The sequence below is a fragment of the Capricornis sumatraensis genome, chromosome X (genome assembly GCF_032405125.1).
Source record: "Capricornis sumatraensis isolate serow.1 chromosome X, serow.2, whole genome shotgun sequence".
Lineage (NCBI taxonomy): Eukaryota > Metazoa > Chordata > Mammalia > Artiodactyla > Bovidae > Capricornis > Capricornis sumatraensis.
In genome coordinates this window covers 34,257,041-34,279,318 of record NC_091092.1, presented here as the reverse complement: position 1 = coordinate 34,279,318, position 22,278 = coordinate 34,257,041, and the positions used below count along the sequence as shown (strand labels likewise).

Sequence of the window (22,278 nt, the reverse complement as noted above, 5' to 3'; positions counted from 1 at the left end):
ATTTCACCTTCTGATGTAGGGGGTGTAGGTTTGATGAAGACCCCCTGGAGGAGGGCATGGCAATCTCCTCCGCTGTTCTTGCCTGGAGAATCCCATGGACAGAGAAGCCTGGTGGGCTACAGTCCACAGGGTTGCAAAGAATTGAACACAACTGAAGCAACTTAGCATACATGCATGGGGAGCTAAGATCCCAGATGTCTTGCAGCCAAAAAACCAAAGCATAAAACAGAAGCAATATTATAAAAAATTCCATAAAGACTAAAAATGGTCTACATCAAAAACAATCCAAAAAGAAAAAGAAAAGTATGTTACACACTCAAAAGAAAAAATGTAGAAGAGCGTTCAGCTTCAAACATTAAACAAGGTCTCGTTCTAGTGAAAAATGAGGAAGTTTGGGGGAAATATTACTTAACAGCACATCTTGAAATACAAGAGAGAAGGAAACAAAGGTTGAAAGGTTCTAAAAAATTTGATAGCTTAGCATCAATTGAACAAAAACCATATTCTCTACTAACTACAGATGATAAAAGATACAATGCAATTATCAACACTCACAATGGACTTAAGTTTGATGTCCCAAATGCTAAAAGGTAGGCCCTGCATGTCAAAAGGCACAGACAAGTCTGCATGAAGGCAAAGCACCAATGAAATGATTTATTCTCTCATCTAAGGCCCATCAAATAGATACATCTGGAACATCTTTGGACACAGACTGATTTTTGTACCTCAACCAGCACTTTGGGATCTTGGACAAGAAGCCTGGAAATGTTTGATTTGTTGAGGATCAAGACTGCTGGAGATGACTAGGAGGAGTCAAAGAGAAGGGGGAGGGTTTGGGGAGGGGAGGCAGCGGATCCCAAGTCCGCTGTTCACTTCTTGCCTCTGATTCCCTAGGAGCCTCCTGCCTGTGCTCAGTGGGGATCACCCACTGACAATACTGATGACCTCTGTGTTTTGGTCTCAGAGCTTTTGGGCCTTTCATTCTCTGTCAGTATGTTTCTGCCCCACATGAAGATCAACACAGCTTCTCTGTCTCATTAACCCCTTTGGGGACTATTTAAGCTAAGTCAGGGTGGCCTTCCTGGGAAAACTACAAGGACAGAAACATTACCAGGCATTCGTGTCTGCATGCATTGGGAGCACAGGCCGCATCCTGCAAGGACCTTCTTCCAATATTCCTCCCCTCTCTGTCCATCCATCCACCCCAACCCTCTTGTGGCGGAGGCGGAGCAGAGAGGGGAGGGGGGAATCGAACCCTAGGGCAGTAGCCAAGCTGCTAAACTGCTGACCTGGTTTTCACTGAAGTGCGAGAAGGAGGCTGTGAGGCAGGTAGACAACATCCTGTTGTTGGGGCTCCTTTCTCTTTTTTGAACATCTGGCTGAACAGGGAGGCAGGTGGCTGAGTCGTGCCTGGTTGCAGCGGCAGCAGCAACAGCGGCCTTTCCCTGCTACTGTCCCCTGGCCATGGACGCGGTGGCTGTGTATCATGGCAAGATCAGCCGGGAGACGGGGGAGAAGCTCCTGCTCGCCACGGGCCTGGACGGCAGCTATCTGCTGAGGGACAGCGAGAGTGTTCCCGGCGTGTACTGTCTGTGTGTGCTGTGAGTACATGACGGGGCCCTGGAGCCCCCACTGCCCACCGTGCGGCTCACGTCCCTCACTGGGGTTGTCTCGCCTGGGCTTCCTGCTCTTCAGAGGGTCTTCTCCAGCGCCTTTGGGGGCGGCTGTAGGAATGCTCTTTGCAGTGGAGGAAAAGGAGCCTAGAATTTACCTTTGCTGCCAAAAGGACTCAGGCTCCTAGCTTCAGGTTGGACTTCTGGTAGAGGCCAGCAAGGTGGAGGCCTGGGATGAGGGAATGGCCAGATATAGGGCCGCCAGCTCCTCAGAGGAGAGGCCTTTCTCTCCAGCCCTCTGGCAATGGCTTTGAAGGTATCTTCCCAAAGAAAGATTTCAAATTCAAGGAGAGGAAGAAGACTAAGAAACAGAATCCTTTAAGACAGCAATACCAGTTAGGTCAGGATGTGGGAGAGAGGGAGGTTTCTGAATAAAACCACCTCTCTGGATTTGCTTAATTAGCTTTCTTTACAGGAGTTGGAGGGGGGTGGGGTGGGGTTTCAGAAATAGGGCCTTTCCGTGATAAACGCTGGGAGAGACAATAGTCGTAAAGGACATGGAGGGAAAGCACCCTGGTATGATTCAGCTTTGCCCTTTACCTAAGCATCTCTTGGTCTAAAGCCCCATTTTGAATCAGATGCACCTTCATCTTTGCTCCAGGGCTCCAGGGTCAGGCAGAGCTAAGACCTAATCTTGTGCTAGTCTGATGCTGGCTTTGGCAAGTTAACCTCGCAGTCCCTCAGTTTTCTTGTCCAAAAAGTGTAATATTACTACCTACCTCATAGGACTGAGCATTAAATGCTGTAATGCACGTAGAAAATTTAGCACTGGACCTGATGCATACTAAGTGTTCAGTAAAAGTAAGCTGTTGTTATTATTTTTTCACTCTCTTTCAGTACTTTTTATTATAATATATTATATATATATATAATGTATATATATTTCAGTCAATATCTTTAAGTACTCACGGGGCGTTTCTAAGGAAGTCCCTAGCTCAATCACTCTTTGTTAGCAGGGTAAAAACACTCATGAAAGCAGCAGTCCTGTACAGTAGCTTCTAGACAGAAACAAAATGAGGGAAAATGCTTGGTTGTAATTTTGGTGTCTGATGATACATGGCAAGATTTTGAAGTTCCTTCCAGGTCATTGATGAGAGATTGTATTGAGCCTGGTGTTAGATGATTTTCATTGTTTACTGTATTATTTTTAAATGGGCAAAAGGCATATTTGTGGCAACTCTCAGGCCATGCTAAAAACGTTTGTTATAAAAGCTACAAGGGAAATCTGTGCAAGCTAGTGAATCCCTTGGGCTCCGATTTTAGGTTTTCCTTATATTATTGTTTTTCGAAAGTGAAAACTGGGGTAGGTCAGGAAAGCCAACTCGTATTCCTAGGCTCTTTTCTTATCAATAGAAGGTGGAGGAGTGAGTGAACTGGTGAGAGGAGCTTCTTTAGGAAAGCTCACCAAAGGAGGTAATGGGACCCTCAACCTAGAGGTAAAAATTAAGGTACAAAAGGCCTGGGAAGGGAAGGAAGAGCCGGGGACAGTGTGTGGCAGGATGCTCCTAAGACTTCAGACTCACTGGCCTCTTTGTTGTTTCTCGAGCTTGCCAAGCTGCTCCCTGCTTAGGATCTTCACACTTAACTGTTCCTTCTCCCTCTTCTCTCAGAGAGGACTTCCTTGACTAGCCTCTAAAATAAGTACCTTCTCCCTGTCCCAGTTATAATCTGTCACTTTAGTTTTCTTCTGGGAGCTTTCAGCTGTCTGACGTTTGCTTGTCTACTTTTGTCTTGCTGGGCTCTCCTGCTAGAATGTAATCTCTCTGGGGCAGAGACACCATCTCCTGCACCAGGAACACAGCCTGGCATGCAACAGGTATCATGAGGCATGCAATAGGCACTCAATAAATGTTTCTGAATTAATGAATGAACTGTCAAGGCAAATTCTTTATGGCAGTAGGCTTTTGGGTTGATATCAGGAGGCCAGGCTGTGGCCTCTGGGACATCACTCAACTTCTGTAGGTCTTGGTTTCCATATTTGTAAAACAAGAATAGTAATGTGTGCTCTGTCCTCTGCAGAAGATTATAGTTGGTAAAAGATGCAAGAAAGAAGGATAATCTTAGCCTATTACTCAAATTGGCCAGGGCCACGTAAGGAATTAACTTAGACAGATGGGAAATTCTCAGATTAAGTTTTTTGCCCAAAGTGAATCTTGCCTAAATGCAGTTTTTATGACTCTAGGTTCTCCATGCAAACCTTTTTATGAAGTAGCAGAAAACAGTCGGCAAATTGGGAGTCCCCCTAACATATCTTTCAGTGGGCACACTGGGCCTCCAAGTCCTAGAGGCTGATGGCTGGACTGCTGCAGAGGAAAGACACAATGATACAGTGCCTTTTATGACAGTTTCTCAGCTTGTTTTTTAAGCCAAGGATCCCTTCTGATAAACGTAAACATTTCATTTCCTCTTTTTTAGTACTACACTGTAGTAACAAAATCAAATTTTATTTTGAAATAAACCATATACTCATTTTAAACCAAAACATGTATAGTTATGATATACAGAAGAAATAACAATGTTGATGGTGACATATATAAATGAACAACAAAGTACAGCTAACAAACATGCATTGACTGTAGTGTTCACTCAAAATAGTTTCTCATTCTGCCTTTTGTTTATTTTCATTGTCCAAGAAGGTTTGGTTGAGCTTTAGTTTCTGTATTTTTATTGCAGAAATAAAACATTGCATGTGCCTTTTTTGCTGTGGTAAGGTGGCTTAGTTGCTCAGTTGTGTCCGACTCTTTGTGGCCACCCTCTGTAGCCCGCCAGGCTCCTCTGTCCATGAAATTTTCCAGGCAAGAATATTGGAGTGGGTATCCTTTCCCTTCTCCAGGGGATTTTCCTGACCCAGGGATCGAACCTGCGTCTTCTGCACTACAGGCGGATTCTTTACTGTCGGAGCCACCAGGGAAGCTGAGCTGTACTTTATACTATACTTTCTCAGTAGATTTGCTCCTTTCCCCAGTTCTGAACCCCTGATCATGGCCTTTTCATCTGTTCATTTTGGAAAACTGAATAATGTCAAAAAGTATTAAAGAGATCTTCCATTGATAGGATTGCTCATCTTCATTTAAAGCAAGAAGTTTTTCTTCCAATTGTTTTCAATAAATAAATCCAGATTTTGGTATAATAAGTCTATTAAAAATAATTCCTAAACACCTATTTACATTATAGAAAATTTTTAAGATGTAGATAATAGAAATGAGAGAAAATCATCTATAGTTTTATAACATAAAGGCAATTATTGTTGAAGATTAAGTGGTTTTTCTTCTATATTTTAATAAAACAAATTGCTTTATAAATGCATGTGCTCTTCTAATACTGTATTCTGCTGCACTTTCCACTTAACTTGAAAAAGGCATGTTTGTATATAATGTTCTTACAAGTGATTTTAAAACATTATTTTTAATAGTTTCATGGCAGTCCAACCAACCCAACTATGTTTTCCTTAACCAGTCATCTAATTTTAGACATATGAATCATTCCATTCTTTTTTTGCTGTTATGAAGTTTGTCATGATTCATATTTCAATCCCTAAAGATTTCCTCATATTTATGCTTACTTCCTTATAACAAATTTCAAGATGTGTTATTTTTAGATCAGAAAACATGAATAGTTTAAGATTCTTGATGTATACATGATCATCAAATATTTTTTCCCAAGTGGTTATTCCAGTTTATATATATGCTTACCAGTACTGCATGAAAGTGTCTGTCTCACTGCATGCTCCCTAGAAATGAGTATTCTTGTTAAAAAGATTCTTGAAATTTGATGTCTCATTCTTTATTTCGTATTTCTTTAACTAGTGATCAAGTATCTATATGGTTGGTAAACTGTTGTATTTCCTTGCTCATGAATTGACTCTTTGGTGTGTACTTTGCCCATTTAACCATTTGGATCTTACTATTTTTCTGAATACAGTATGAGTTTTTATATACTAATCCTTGATCCGATGTATCTTTTCTCAGTTTGGTATTTGTCATCACTTTTCTTTGACACACAAAATTAACATTTTTAATAAAATCCATCATTCATTTTCCTTGTGTTTCATTTCTCCCTTTGCTTCCCAACATAGAAAGTTCTTTGACTTGCAGAGATATCCTATAACTTCACTTCAAGTTTTGCTTTAAATTTATGATTTGGTTAGTTTATGTTTAACTCTTTAATTTCATTTGGAGTTTTATTTTGATGTGGAGAAAGGATCTAAATGAATTTGTTTCAAAATAGCTAATGATTTATAAATAGAACTTCCATTCCTGATTGATTTATTAACCTAGTTTATCATATGTTAAATTCTTACATTTAACAGTTACTGTTTTGCAGTTCTCTATTTGGATCAATTGGTTTATTCTTGTAATACTAGCTCTGTAGTATGATAATATTTGAATATATTAAAACATTATTTGCTATTCTTATCTGTTGGGTCTTCAAGATGAAATCTAGAATAATTTTGTTAAATTAAAAAAAAATCCCATTGAAGTTAAACTCATTCATAAGTTAAGGAGGGATTGTCATCTTTAAAGAATTTAGTTTTTCCATCCAAAAACCTGATCTGTCTCTCCATTTATTAAATTTTTCATTTACATTCATCAATAGAGTTTTATAGTTTTCTTTCCATTGGTCTTGCATATTTTTGTTAGGCTTATTTCTAGTTACTGTGAGCATGCATGTATATGTCTATTTTTTTATTTCTATCATAAATGGAAATTTTTCCTACCATATTTTCTTTTGCAACAGAAAATCTGCTGAATTTATGTATTTTTTTGTATTTATCCAGTATACTAAATGTTCATATCCATGCAAATAGTTTAAATTCAATTTAATTTTATACTTTTTGGTTTTCAAGGTATATCAAGTTTCTTTCACAAAGGTACATGTGAGCCCTTGCATTTCTTTCTTTTTCACCCTCAATGTCAACAACCATTGGGAATGTCCTAAATGCCCACTGGGATAGTTTGATGGTAATAAAAGAAAAACCAATTTAAAATATTTAAAATAATTAGTTTGAATAGATAGTTTATTTCTGTACATCTTTCTGTACATATCTGAATTTGCTACTTTTATCTGATGAAAAATTGGGAAGAAGAAATTATATTCTTTATATATAATAAATATATATATAAAGGGACACATAATGAAGTCATTTGACATATGTGTCTTTAGATAAAAGGATAATTATCTTTTTGTCCTTGAAGATTTAAAGGATGACTGGGAATAAAGTGCCTGTCAAACAACTGAACTGGAGAAATAGGGGAAGTAACAGTGACAAAAGAAAACTCCAGCTTATCAGTTGTATTTAAGGGGAACAGAAGAGTGAGAAATTATAAAACTTAACGAGTTAGTTTTTGAATACAATTGGCTATATGTGTTGGTGCCACATTTATCTTCATGATAATTTAGGCCACTAGAACTATTTTGGATTGTCTGAGTACAATCCATTAACAGCATAGGATTAAATTTGCAATACACAAACCACCAAAAGGACAATTCACAAGCCAATAAATCAAGTGCTGACTCTGGTTGACAATGTAAAATTAAGGTGTAAGATTAGTCTAAAGATGTCATTAGCTTAAAGCAAAAGGAAAGCCTAGGCTGACTCTCTGGGGCTCTCCCCATCTGGTCTCTATGCTTTAGCCCCTTCCTTTGCTCGCTCTTTCCAGTCATAAGGCCAAGCAGACTCCTTCCTTTTTTGAGAACTATGCTTTTTTAAAGATTTTTTTTTTAATGTGGACCATTTAAAAAGTCTTCATTGAATTTATTACAGTATGGTTTCTATTTTATGTTTTGTGTTTTTTTTTGGCCATGAGGCATGTGGGATCTTAGCTCCTCTACCAGGGATTGAACCCTCACCCCCTGCACTGGAAGGAGAAGTCTTAACCACTGGACCGCCAGGCAAGTCCTGGCTTTAGGATTTACCTAAAGATTCGTTTGTTCAGTCCCTCTGATGTAAGAGAGAGGCAGCATAGAAAAATGGTTAAGAGCCCATGACTTACAGCCAAACCCTCTGGGTGTGCATCCCAACTGTGGCCCTTACCTGGCTATTTTACCTTGAGCAAGTTACTTAAATTATCCATGGCTCAGGTTTCCTATCTGTGGAAAGGGGCTAATACTGGTTACCTCATGGAGTTGTTATGAGAATTCTTGCATGAGTTAACATTTACAAAGTTAATATGTAGTAGGTGTTCATTAATATAAATAAAAAATCTATAAATAATTGTGAGACAAAGTTAGACCATTGTATGAGTACATAAATAAAACGTTCTGTGGCACTTCAAGAGAAGAGATTATATTCATTGTCATGACTCATTGAAGTTGGTTTTACAGAGTTTTACCATCAAACTTGAAGCTGAATGACTTTTGATGGTTCTGAAAATTCAAATTCACTCTGAAAGAAAGAAGATTGGGGTATAGGAAACTGGAAAACCTCTTGAATCAGAGAACACTCTCAGTAATGATGGCTTTGTATAGGATACCATTCCTCTGGGTATAAAAGCTCTGGAATAGTTGTTAAAAAATCAGTCACATTATAATTGTGCCTTGAATTTTGCACATAACATTTGTTTGTATAGACATAGGCAGCCTGGGCACTAGCTTGCTTTATTTGTGGTGTCATGAAGTCAGGTGTAGCTAAACTTTTTCTTTTGTGTAGCCCTTGAAGTGGTATAAAGAAGGAATTGATGTGGTTTCGCCAGTTTTAAAGCAAGATTTGTCCCCTATGCTGACCTTTTGAGAGAATAGGAAATAAGTCGGGTTGCTTTCTTCTTGTCTGTTTCTAACCAGAACATTTTTTAAGAATTGGGGACAGCTTTTGAAAAGATAAAGGCACATTTTAATGTTAGAATCAACACATGCTTTGTAGTCATTGAAATGCAAAATATTTGTTTTTTTAAGAAATTAATTTTTCAAGAAAACTAGTTAATGGCAACAGCAACAAAATTGCTTTCTACCAATTATTAATTTTCTAGATTTTTTTTCTCATGGTAAATTTAAAATTCCAGGCTTATCAACAAGTGTGACTAACAGTTTGATGGAGGAAGGAAGTTAAAATTACAGTATATTCGGGACTTCCCTGGCTGTCCATTGGTTAAGACTATGCTCCCAATGAAGGGGGCACAGGTTTGATCCCTGGTTGGGGAGCTAAGATCCCACATGTATCACAGCTTGCCCCCCACCAAAGATTACACTACTACATTCTTGGTTTGTCTATATTAATAGGGAGTCAGAGGAAAAATAATCCTAAAGGGATGTCAGTCAGTTCAGTTCAGTCACTCAGTCATGTCTGAATCTTTGCGACCCCATGAACTGTAGCACACCAGGCTTCCCTGTCCATCACCAACTCCCGGAGCTTGCTCAAACTCATGTCCATCGAGTCGGTGATGCCATCCAACCATCTCATTCTCTGTTGTCCCCTTCTCCTCCTGCCTTCAATCTTTCCCAGCATCAGGGTCTTTTCCAATGAGTTAGTTGTTTGCATCAGGTGGCCAAAGTATCGGAGTCCCAGTTTTTTAAAATGAACAATATTTTTCTAATTTGTGATTTGCTTAAGTTGGATTTTTAAAGCTTCAAATTACAATTTCACTTCTGTTTATTTAAAAACAATGTTATTAGTCAGTTGTATAACATTATAAGGAAAATTAGCAGACCTCCCTGTGGTCCACTAGTTAAGATTCCCATTGTAGGGAGTACAGGTTTGATCCCTGGTCAGGGAACTAAGAGCCTGAATGCCATGGCATGGCCAAAAAAGAAAAAAAGGAAAATTAATATGCAAAGATGTATTTATGTTAATTTAAATTTACATTTATATACATACAGGGATAGTTTTGAACAGTAATCAGAGTGGCATCTCTCTCTCCTTGTGTCCATTTTTTTCACATACCATCATTTTATATTGACATGGTCCATGTGCTTAAAATTTTTTGAAAAATATAGCTCTTTAATATCTTTGAACTATGGTTTAGTTTTGAACCATTCTTTCTGCTGCCATTTCTTTATTTTGAGTTACATTCCTTAGGTTAATTCCATTTTTTCACTATTAAAATAGAACTCCTATGAAAATCTTGGTCAAATTGCTTTTTCCATTTCATTCCTTAGAGCGGGTGGAGATAAGGAAGGTCATAAGGTCAAAAATACCCAGTTTTATAGCCCTTGTTATAACTTGCCAATTTATTCCCTAAAACAGTGATTTTTCAGTGGATGGGGAGAGAGCATGTATAGTTTGGAAAAGAGATAATCCATATTTTAGTTTACTTTTATATTATAAGATTACTATTTCTTAATACAAGCTACAGAAAACAAAACTGAAATTTTGTTGGGGAAGAAAGAGTAAGAAGTTTAGAAACACTGTTCTGTGAAGACTGAAACCCTTGAAAAAGCTTCAGCTTATACTTAAATAAAATTTCATTCTGAAAACATAGACCGGGTGACTATAGGGGTGGCAGCACAGACGCACCCAGGTTGAGTTAAAGAAGCCGATGAGGTGCGAGCATTTTCCATGCATTTTTAGTCAATCCTTCTGTAACTTTAATGTGCCTACAAATCATCTGGACATCTTGTTAATATTTCAGATTCTGACTCAGCAGTTCCGGAGTGGGCACGAGATTCTACATTTCTAGCAAGGTCCCAGGTGATGCTCTGCTAATACCCTGGGAATATAATTTGAATTGCACTGTTTTAAATCTCTTCCATCAGTGATATATGAGAGTATATCCATGAGAGTTGGCTACAGGAGATCTTTGGTCAATTACTCCAGCAACTTGGAAGTGGAAGAGATGAAATGCTGGCTTGTTTGAGGGGGGAGACAATTTTGCTCATTCAGAAATCGAAGGAGCTGGGGCGTAGGAGACTGTTAAAGTTGGATGGGTTGATCACAAGGAGTTTTATGTGCCGCTAACATCAGGTTGTTCGAGACTGAAGAGGTAAGGACTTTTGAAGTGGTACTCAGGTTCCTGCTGCTTAACTGAAAGTGCGATAAGATCAGATTCGTTAGGAAACAATTTTCAAAACAGACTCATTTATTTTGACTAAATGAGGCTGAATGATAGTAGAGAGATAGATTCATTGTATCTTTTAGAAACCCATTGTTTGAGAAAGTAGAAAACCAGTTGCCTATGATTTTGCTTGCATCGTTGCTGAGATTTTAAATAATTAATTTCCAGAACACCTTTAATGATACTGAATTATTGCCATTAATCGCTTTCCATAGGGAAAATGGAACTAAATAAAGGCCTATGCTATTTCCCTGCTCCTACCTCCATTTTCCTTTTTTTGTTTTCTTTTTTTGGTGGCGTGTGGGGTCTTAGTTCCCCAACCAGGGATTGAATCCAGGCCCCTGCAGTGGAAGCACTAAGTCCTAGTCACTGGACTGCCAGGGAATTCCCTGCTGTGTAACTTTAAGAAAACCACTTAAAGCTTTATGTTTGGAGTTCTCATAGTGAAAAATGGAAATCGAAATGCTTGACTTGTTCCCTGTAGAGTACTTACTGAAATCAGTGGATTTTGAGGTACATTTCAATTGATTAAAAAAGCAAAAGGCTTTACAATGTAATATTTTATATTTATTTAGCATATTATATGTGCTAAATAGTATATTATATGCATATATCAAGCTATTTTATATATGATATAAATATTCTGGCAAATCTTTATAACAAAAATGAAACATTTCCTGTAATCACAGCAGCAAATTAGATTGACCCTTTTTTGGATTTCACAAATCGAATAAACCTGACTAAAGTGTTTTAGACCTAATTTTTTTTATCCCTTAGGTAATAGTACTCTTGGATATTGATTAAAAATACAGTAATTTAATCCACATATTTAAAGACTTTTAGTTCTATAAGGGATTAATGGTAAGTGAGGTCAATTACTCAAGGGTGACCCTGTTTGAGATACTTTAGATTCTTTAGGTTCTTTTAGATTTAAACACATTTATTTTTACCAGAGTTTAACATATGTTCTAATCAAATATATATTTTGACCCAAACTTGTGCCAAAGAATAGCAATCAGAAAATGTCTGAAATAAAACTGTGAATATTCAGATTCATAATTTGAAATGATTCAGCATAAAAGTTTACTGTACTTTTCTAGGAAGCAAAGGTTTGTGAGGCAAATTAAATAGCAGTACCATACATACTGGGGCTTCCCTGATAGCTCAGATGATAAAGAATCTGCCTGCAATGTGGAAGACCCAGGTTTGATCCCTAGGTCGGGAAGATCCCCTGGTTTACAGAATGGCTACCCACTGCAGTATTCTTGCCTGGAGAATCCCATGGACAGAGGGGCCTAGCAGGCTGCAGTTCATGGGTTGCAAAGAGTCAGAGGTGACTGAGTGACTAAGCATGCACGCACGTACCATATATGCTAAAATATAATAAATAATCTATATCCATTACAGGGTGGGAATCAAAAGCCAGGGCTCTAGAGTCAAAGAGGTCTGATTTAAAGCCCACCTTTGGTGCTTGATTTGTAGTGTGGCTTTGGTTACTTTTCAAAGTTTCAGTTTCCTCATCTATAAAATCAATTTCACAATATAAAGCTCATAGGATTACTGTTGGGCCCACAAGAGATAATGCATGTGCCGTGGGCTGAATTGTGTCCTTGTCAAACTCTTATGTTGAAGTTCTAACTCCCAGTGCGGATGTATTTGGAGATAGGGCCTTTAGGAGGCAATTTAGGTTAAATGAGATCGTAAGGGTGCAGCTCTAATCCGATAGCGTCTTGGCCTTATGAGAAGAGAGACAGCACCCTCTCTCAATGAACGCACACAAAGAAAAGGTCATGTGAGAGCACAGCAAGAAGGTGGTTGTCCACCAGGCCAGGAAAAAGGCCTTGGAATGAAACCTATGTTGCTGGCACCTTGATCTTGTACTTCCAGCCTCCAAAACTATGAGAAAGTAAATTTCTTTTGTTTAAGCCACCTAGTCTATGGCGTTTTGTTATGACAGCCCAAGCAGACTAGTATAGATTTTGGTACTGAGAAGTCTAGTGGTGTTGTAACAAAAACCTGAAAATGTGGAAGTGGCTTTGGAGCTGGATCATGGGTAGAGACTAGAGAAGTTTGGAGATGAATGCTAGAAAAAAGCTACATTGCTGTGAACACAGTGTTGGTAGAATGATGGATGTTAAAGGTCATTCTGATGAGGTCTCAGGTGAAAATGAGAAATGTGTTGTTAGAAGCTAAAGGAAAAGCCATCCTGATTATAAATGGCAAAGATCTTGGCTGAACTGTGTTCTAATATTTTGTGGAAGGTAGAACCTGAAAATTGAATATTTAGCTGTGGCGATCTCTAAGCAAGGTGTTGAAAGAGTACCTTGGTTCCTCGTGACTACTTATGATAAAATGCAAAAGGAGAAAGATGAAGCAAAGAAGGAGTTGTTAAGCAAAAAGAAACCAGAATTGAAAGATTTGGAAAATTCTCAGCCCACTCATATGGCAAAAAATGAGGAAGCTTGGTCTGGAGAGAACACCAAGGGAGTGGCTGGACAATTGCTTCTTAAGTAGATTACCCATGATGTTAACTAGTCATCTCAGCTGAAGCTGGGAATAGAGTTTGGACCAAAGCATCAGTGACACTGTCAGTTTGGACCAAAGGGAACATGATAGGGCAGCAGAGCAATTTGGCTGCAAAAATGCTTTATCTTTCAAGAAAATGGAAAGATGATCTTCAAAGCGTTTCAGAGATCATCAGGGCTGCCACTCTCACCACAGCACCAGAGTACATAAGCCTAGGAGGGCAAGGTCACTTTCACCTAAATTTCAGAGGCAGGATCAGGGCCCAGCAGAGCCAGGTGGGCAGGGCTGCTGCTGCAGAGCCATGAGGGTGACAGTGCCACCCAGTGGGGCTGGAGGGTAGAGCATCAATTCAAAAAGGATTATTCTCAAGCATTAAGATCTAATGGAATTTACCTTTTGAAATTTTGCACATTTAGGGGACCTGTCACCCCTTTTCTCCTGATATCTCCTTTTTGGAATGAGGATATCTGTCCTATGCTTGCCTTGCTGTATTTTGGAAGCATGTGACTTGTCTGGTTTCACAGGTTCACAGCTGGAGAAGAATTTTGACTCAGGAGCAGTCATACATCATTAGATGATATTTAGATGAGACTTTGGGCTTTATTTAGACTGTAGAGTTTATGCTGGAATATATTGAAGATTTTTGAGGCTGTTGGGATGGAATGAATGTATTTTACATGAGAGAAGGTGTGAATCTGGGGGTGCCAGTGTTGGAATACTATGAATTGAATTATGTCCCCCTCCCCTCAAATTCATATGTTGAAGCTTAATCCCCAAAGTGGCTATGTTTGAAGACAGGCCTTTAGGATGTAATTAAGGTTAAATGAGGTTGTAAGGGTGAGGCCCCAACCCAATAGGATTGGTGGCCTTTTAAAAAGAGAGATCTCTTTTTACACACACACACACACACACACACACACACACACACAAGGAAAAGGTCATGTGAGCACACAGCAAGAAGGTGGCTGCCTACAAGGCAAGATAAGAGGCCTCAGAATAAAACCTATGTAGCTGGCACCTTGATCTTGGATTTCTAGCCGCCAGGACTGTGCAAAAATACATTTCTTTTGTTTAAGCCACACAGACTATGGTATTTTGCTATATCTGTCTGAGCAAACTAATACAGCATGTAAAACTCTTGGCATGTAGTAGAAATCAACTATACAGATATATAATATGCATACATACTGAATAATTGGGGAAAATATTTATGCCATCTAAAAGGACAAGCTTATTTCAAGTACTTTGGCAGGACTCTTTTTTAAATCAAATTATTAGTAGTACTGTATTATAAAGTTACATAATAATAGTAACATCATAGGGATATAGCACATTTATTATATTTATAATTAATATTATTACTATTAACTTAAGTAGGCCTCATAGTACCTTAGCCCAGTGAAATGTTTTTACCTTAAGGTGCAACATGTACTTAAAAAGTAATATAGCTAGACTTTGTTGAATCTATGTAATAATTTGTCATCATGTGCATGCTCCATCATGCCTGACTCTTTGTGAACCCAGGGACTGCAGCCCACCAGGCTCCTCTGTCCATGGAATTTTCTAGTCAAGAAAATCGGAGTGGATTGCCATTTCCTACTTCAAGGGATCTTCCTGACCCAGGGGTTGAACCCACATCTCTTGCATCTCCTGCACTGGGAGGTGGATTCTTTACCAACTGTGACACCTAGGCTGGCTTAATAATTTGTAATTTTTACCAATTACAATAGGTCTTTAGTTTCTTTCTGTCCCAGCAGTCTCTCAACTTGACAAATCCTTAGCAGTGTGAGTGCCCTCATTAAAAAAAAAAAAAAAAAAAAAGTAAAGAAGGCTTACTGGAAACTGTGACTAGCTAGATATGTGTGAGCAAGTTAGAGTCCCCAGGCTTTTATTTCTATGAATGACTTGGTGCCATATACGTGTGTCCCAGTATATGTATATTTATATGTAATAGTTAAAGCTCAAATTTAGAACACCCATTGTTCTTTTGGAATTTTTCAGTAATGAAAGTTTATTCTTTCACAGGTATCAAGGTTACATTTATACATACCGAGTGTCCCAGACAGAAACAGGTTCTTGGAGTGCTGAGGTATAGCTCTTTTATTTATTTTTGCTTCTGGGGGTATTGGGGAGCTGTTTGACTTTTACATTGCTTTCATAAAAGAGCTGTCAAATCCTACATTCCCCAAATATTCCTCCAATTCAAATCACTAATGCTGTAATCCAAAATTGTTCATGGATCATTAAAAAAAAATTTTGGTCCCAGTTCTGTTCAGCCACCATTGTATGGAGTGTCTGACTTTGGAGGAAAGATAACAAAGCTAAAGGATTGTGGTAAAGTTTTAGTGAAATCTAAGAAAGTCTATCAAAAATATATAAAAGAATCAAATCCACAATTATTTACTAAATAATACTAACACAAGTGGTTCTGTGGGGGATCAAACAACATGACTCCTGTTTTCTAAGAGCTTATAAGACCCTTGAGGTGATACCAAATGAATTCAACAGCAATGCGAGCCTGACGTTTGCTGTCAGGTGGCTCTGGGTTATACGTCTTGTCCACCCTCAGCCCCTTTCTGAGAGGTCTCTGACCTTGGGTAGGTTACTTCACTTTTCTTTGAACGAGTTTCTTCATCTATAAAATAAGGCTAAAAATAGTCACTTACTCATAGAATTCATTTTGAAGATTAAATGAGATAATGCGTGTAAGGAAAGCTCTTAGCCACAGGCCTAACTAGCAAAGCCCTCAACAATGGGAATTCACCCAAGTTGCTGAACAGTGTGATTATATACAGTTAAGTGTTACACATTATCTATCATAAAAGTTTGAAGAATAGAGGATTTTCCAAGTATTAGGGTAATCAAGGCTGCTCTACTTTGGTGACAGGACTCCCCGCTGAACCATATGAAAGGACAAGGATAGGTGAGAAGGAGAGAGAGGGAATATTATAGTAGCTTTCGAGCTATGCTCTTCAAAATCCTAAGGTCCTTCCATCTAGGTGCCTTAGAGTTGCCCAGGGGGTTATAGGAGGAGAGGAGGATGTGCGGGCATGCTTTGGGTCCCCAATTTGTCTTTAATCTGAGCAGCCTTTATTTTGCTTAGCAAGTGGGGCTCTGAGAAAGATTTCATTAGAAAAATGGATTTTGATGGTTTTGAAAAATTTGAAAGTCACTGTGCCATTGCAAGAAATGCCTATAGAGTGGATCTCTTTCTACCTACCAGGATAGTATATTACCCTGCTGTCAAAATAGAGGGCTCTGCAATGGAAACTTTTGACTTCAAATGATTTCTGACTCTTATATAAAAACAGTCTGTCTTTATAATGAAAGCACTTCACCATGAGCTGTTTGAAAATGTAAATGCTAATATCAACCTCTATTAATAACACATTCTATGCATTTAAGAAACTCTAAAGACTAGACTTAAAAAAAGTTAAAATAGCTCTAAACCTTTAAAGATGCATCAGTAAACTAGAAAGCACAAATTGCACACTACAAATGTTTGGAACTACTGAGATAAATTAGGGCAAGTTTTCAAACACATTGTTGCTTTATATCAGGATAATTAATGCCATGATACTAATTAGAGGAAAAGCAGTACTATCTCTAATCAAAACTGTTTATACCTATTTTAAAAAATTATCTGCATCACTGCAGAGATAATCGAATAGGAAATGAAATTTCATTTATTATGAGGAATAGTAGCATTTGATACATACATATATATGTGTATATAATTTGGCCAGAAATAGCCCTTCTCCCTAGAGAAATAGCCTTCCACTTCTGAAGAACATTCTGTATGAAAAGGATCTTAAATTAGTAGGGTTTAGCTAACCTTTTGTTTTAATTCATTTTCTTCCATTTCAAGTACAACATCACACGCAGAGTGTTACATGTTTGTGATCATGTTAGGAAAGAAAAGGCTTATTGAACACAAATGCTCTCTCATTCTGTTGTCTGGTCTGACCCGTTTATCTAATAATATTGTAATTATCTGCACCAAGAGAGCAGAAGATTGGCATGTTTTCTCCAAAAGGAAAACAGTTTAAAAAAAAAAAAAAAACAAACTCTAGATTTATTTTTGAAATGCATTGCATTTTTCCCTATCTACTAAATTTGCCTTCTTAGTTACATTTTTCTTAAGGTGAATATTAAACTAGTGTGTATACTCAGAGCTCATATCACCTGACTGGAAGAAATTTCTCTAGAGCATATTGAAGACCAGCTGTGATCCAAAATATGTTTCCATGGATAACTAAGAGATGACAGTACGGCAAATGTGCAAATTTGAACAATAGCTGAGTTCAGTGACAGGACGGGAGATGTCAGTGGTACAAATCTTGTGGTAAATGTATTTTCAAAATTGGGTAAATAACAGATATTTATATTGCTTTTTGGAACAATGCTTTAGTTTGCTACCCTGCAGGAAAAATCTTGACAGTAGCACTTCATCTTCTGTGCAAGGATTGTGCTAGAAATTGAGGTATGTCTGCGATTTGTTTCAAAGAGCGGAGTAAAATTGAACCCTGGATTATGAAAGACAAATATGATGTGAATTTCTCATTTTAGACAGAATTTTAGGTTTTATCATTGCCAAGTGTATTAATTTATCTCATGTGACTCAGGCTAAAATTTAGTCAAATTGTTAATTCAGAGAATTCTACAGACAGTCACCCATCGTTTGATCATCAGTAGATCAGTAGACGTTAAATAATTTCACTTATTGACCTAAGCAAAACATTATAAATTTGGTCACTTATCTGCCAGTGCAACATTACATGCCAAATTTCAATTGTTTTTTCACATCCCATGCTATTATTCCTCTCTGTTAGTGTGGATAATCAAGGTTAACTGCATATAAATCCCCATAAAAAAGATGCTTTTGTTGATAAATGGTTTTACAAGCCACAAGAACAGGTGAAAAAATGTGTGGTTTGAAATCTTTCCATACTGGGGGAGTGTATAGTTTCTCTTCTGGTCTGTGACTCTAACCTCACTAGAACCTGTTTGGTCTAGTCCTAATCTGAGAGGAAAGGCACTGGGTTCTGGGATCTAGGGCCAATTCTGGCTCTGGTTATCTGTGTGACTTGGGCAAGCTGAATTATCTCTTTGTATTTTCATTTTCTTGTCTGTCAAATGGGAGTGACCAAATCATTCAAGAACAGCCAGTCTGTCACCTAGTGGGGGCAAGAGATGGGAAAAGGCTTTGAAAATGAAAAAGTACTCTAAGGAAGATACAAGAAGATTATTTTGTGCCTACAGCTTGCCTTTGCCATTTGGAGATTCTATCCTGAAGCCAAGGAACTCTAGGACTTCTGTAAGAGTCCAAAGAATTTTGGACTCCTATAAGAATGGCCATGTTCTTTTGGATGAGGGTTCAACAGAATTCTGGAAAGGTGTTTTGACCATAAGGTTGGAGCTGAGTGAGAGAGTATTCTACATCTACTGAGAAGCTGTGTGGGCCTCTGAGTGGACATTTATTTAAAACTATCAATAAAAAGAACTTTTTCAGTGTTTTAAATGAAAAACTATTTACCCCGATGTAGGAAATGACCAAGAGTTACAGTGGATACTGTATTATCTTCAGCATTTAGTCTAGTTGACAGAAGTCTGTCTGCCAGCCTTCCTGTTTTCTCATTAAATGCTCCCACCTCAAAAATTTTCCAGATGGAAGAGCTGAAAAACAGCTTTCTTAAAAAAAAAAAAAACTGGTCATTGTTCAATCACTTATAGCAATACTATTTTATTTTATGTAAAATGACAGTTTTGAGCTGATGCCTAAAGCTTGACTCATAAGCTTTTGCAGGAAATTGTTGTTGATTTCAAGTAGTGTCTTTACAAGATAATTGATGTCAGGAAAGGAGTATATTTTAATAGTCACCTGCAAATAATGATCCCTTCAAAACCAACCAGATGAATGAATAAAGGTGACCTCAGAGAGTCTTTCATTTTCATGTCAGAGAAAACCTTGTCAAGTGAAGTGGTGATGGAGAGAACAATTTGGGGGAGGATAGGGAAGTTTCCCAAGCAGGAAAAAATTGAATGTGAAGGATGAGGCAGGACAGATTATGGAGTCAGAGTATGAGGACTAACTAGCCCTGCATTTAAAATGCAATTTTAAGTTTCCTGTGTAGCATTTTACATTGTGGAATGATGACAGGGAAAATGGGTGTTTGTTTTGTTTGCTTTAAAAATTTTTCTTGGTTCTTTAAGCTTTTTATTAATGACCTGTAGGATCTGTGTTTTTTTCCCCTGTTTAATTTCATCCTCTCCATTGGTGAATTCATTGTGGGTAATGGCCTATATACCCTTAGAGGTTTGGGATGTATGAAGGGTAGCAGGTGGGAAGGGCAGGGTGATGAGCAGGGGCTTGCACAAACTAATACCACCCTCGGGAGAACTGAAATGACAGCTCATTGGCTCCTCTTGCAGGGCAATCCAGCCAACCAAAGTGAGCTCTTCTAGAATGTTGTTTTTCCTGCTTCCATCTGTTTTCAAATATTTGAATAAGTTACACAAATGTTACCTCTCTCAGCATCCCTTACACATTTTGTATAATTATGAGGTAGATGAGTAATCTGCTTGACCTTTTATTTTCCAGACAGCACCGGGGGTACATAAAAGATTTTTCCGGAAAATAAAAAATCTCATTTCAGCATTTCAGAAGCCAGATCAAGGTATTGTAATACCTTTGCAGTATCCAGTTGAGAAGAAGCCTTCAGCTAGAAGTACACAAGGTGCCACAGGTATGGTTTACTGTCCTTCTTTGATAGGCTTTGGAAGCTCAGGGCTATGAGTCAACCCTAGTCATAAACATATAGTTCTGTAAGAAAAATACAAACAGGGAGATCAAACCAGTCAATCCTAAAGTAAATCAACCCTGAATATTCATTGGAAGTACTGATGCTGAGGCTCCAGTACTTTGTCCACCTGTTGCGAAGAGTTGACTCATTGGAAAAGACCCTGATGCTGGGAAAGATTGAGGGCAGCAAGAGAAGAGGGCAACAGAGGATGCGATGGTTGGATGGCATCACTGACTCAAAGGACATGAGTTTGAGCAAACTCCGAGAGATAGTGAAGGACAGGGAAGCCTGGCGTGCTGCAGTCCGTGGGGTCACAAAGAGTCGGATGAGACTGAGCAACTGAACAACAGCAAAGAAAAATGCAATGAGAAAGTAGATGGAGCCGATAGCCCAACTGAGGGGAGGCTGTTCCTATGTTATTGGATTTCCACATGCTATACTATAGACTTTTAATAAAACTCTGCAGAAATATAAAAAATACTATGAGCCCACAACAGTTCATCTCTCTTTTCCCGTCTTGTTTTGCAAGCCTGTTTTGTGGCTCCATAAGTACCATTTCACTTCACAAATTCAGACACAAATCATTTGAAATATAGGACAATTCCGAGAACACCTGGGTTTGTTCTTCACCTTTGCTTAGCAGATAGTGTTCTCCTTTCAAGGGTGGAAAGGCTAATGTTAGGTTGGTCCACGCGATCCTGATTTCTGGATTTGTGACGCTTGAATTAATAAAATTTTATTGTAGCAAAGGAAAGAAAGTTAGTCGACTTTATTATCCCTCTAGTGCAAATAGTTAAATCTCTTGAGCAAAGCCGTTTTAATGGATATGTCAAGCTAATGACCGAACACTAGCCAATGTCCTCAGCTGTCAGATTTGTGATAGCTGACATCTATTGAAAGGGGTTAATCATATGTCTGAAGTAAGAGGATACGTGTTGATTGAAACAATAAATATTTATGATGAAATGAGTTGTTATTTCCGTTTTTGACAGGACCCAAGCTCAGGCATAAACTGACAATTAGACTCAAGTGGTGAATTAAATTGAGTAGTTAGCTTTTTGAAAAGAAATGTAAATAGAACTCCAATTTACAAATTGGCTCAGTATTCTATTCTCTGTAACAGTTTTAAATACTAGTTGCTTGAGCTAGATCATGGGATTTTATCTTTGTGAACTTTATGCAGTGGGAAATTTTATAAGTTTGAGTTAACTTGTAATTTTAATAGCTTGTAAATTTATCTTTCCTTGATTTTTGTTATTGTTTTTCTTTAGGAAGAAGAGACGATCCTGATGTCCTCCTGAAAGCACCATGAAGAAAAGGAAAACACACCTTGTACTTTATTTTCAATAATTTAAATATATGCTACGTCTTATATATAATAGATAATACAGTTCAGTGAGCTACAAATGTATTTCTAAAACCATCATAGCCCTGTAATGGAAGCATCTAGCATGATGTTAAAGCTGAAATGGACTTTTTGGATAATGAGGAACTTTGAAATGAGGATTGGGGAAAAATAATTCCACAGATTATTTTCAGTTATTATATTTACAAATGGGAAACGATTTAAAAAATAATGATACTTTATAAAGATTAATGTCATGTCTTGCCAAATATAAATAAAAATAATCCTCAGTTTTTCTCAAAAGCACCATTTTTAGTGAAATATTATTTGATAGCTACTGATTTGAAAATGTCTTGCTTGATTATATGGCAGGAAGCTGGTTCGTGTCCTTCATCTTTGTCACGTGTGGTTCTACATTAGGTATTATGCTCTCCACTAGCTATGATGTTGTAGGCTCTTTGGGGATTTTTGAAGCTGTGCCCTGTGTGTTGAAAACAAGTGCTAGGTAAACAGTGAAGAATTTCTCTTTAATTCTGAAAGCAACCTTCTTGCCTAGTCTTACCTAGTGTTCTGAGGTTGGACAGTAAAATCCACAGATCAGTCTGGAGTTTAAAAATCTTATAACTTAAAATATGCTCTACATGTGTATTATATTTGATGCTATAGGATTGAATTATATTACAAATCCAATGAAGTGGGCTTTACTTTTTTTCATTTACCTCTACCGCAGTAGTTGCCACTCCATGTGCAACCTTATTTTGAAAGGGAGCTTTAGCAGTTGTGGCTTATTGGCCGTGGCTCGTGAGCAGCTGAGTTCCAAGCCGTTTTCTATGAGGCGGCCAGACAAGACCATCAGAAGTTTACAGGTGACATTAATTTTTAACAATTCCAAGTGATTGCAACCTACGTGAGAGCCAAGATTTTACACAGTGATGGATACTGGT

General features: G+C 38.0%; 1 protein-coding gene across 2 annotated transcripts; it reads left to right on the top strand.

The window, feature by feature from the left end:
- The first annotated feature begins 1,464 nt into the window (after positions 1 to 1,464).
- Positions 1,465 to 21,389, top strand: SH2D1A (SH2 domain containing 1A). Of its 2 annotated transcripts, none has more exons than XM_068962977.1 (4): positions 1,465 to 1,601; positions 15,212 to 15,275; positions 19,788 to 19,932; positions 21,261 to 21,389. In XM_068962977.1, exons 1-4 carry the CDS (start codon positions 1,465 to 1,467, stop codon positions 21,299 to 21,301), a joined length of 387 nt encoding a protein of 128 aa, XP_068819078.1. In that variant the 3' UTR covers positions 21,302 to 21,389. The 2 variants fall into 2 exon arrangements, with proteins under 2 accessions (XP_068819078.1, XP_068819080.1); XM_068962979.1 differs by having other exon boundaries at positions 19,788 to 19,923; positions 21,261 to 21,301.
- The last annotated feature ends 889 nt before the right edge of the window (positions 21,390 to 22,278 follow it).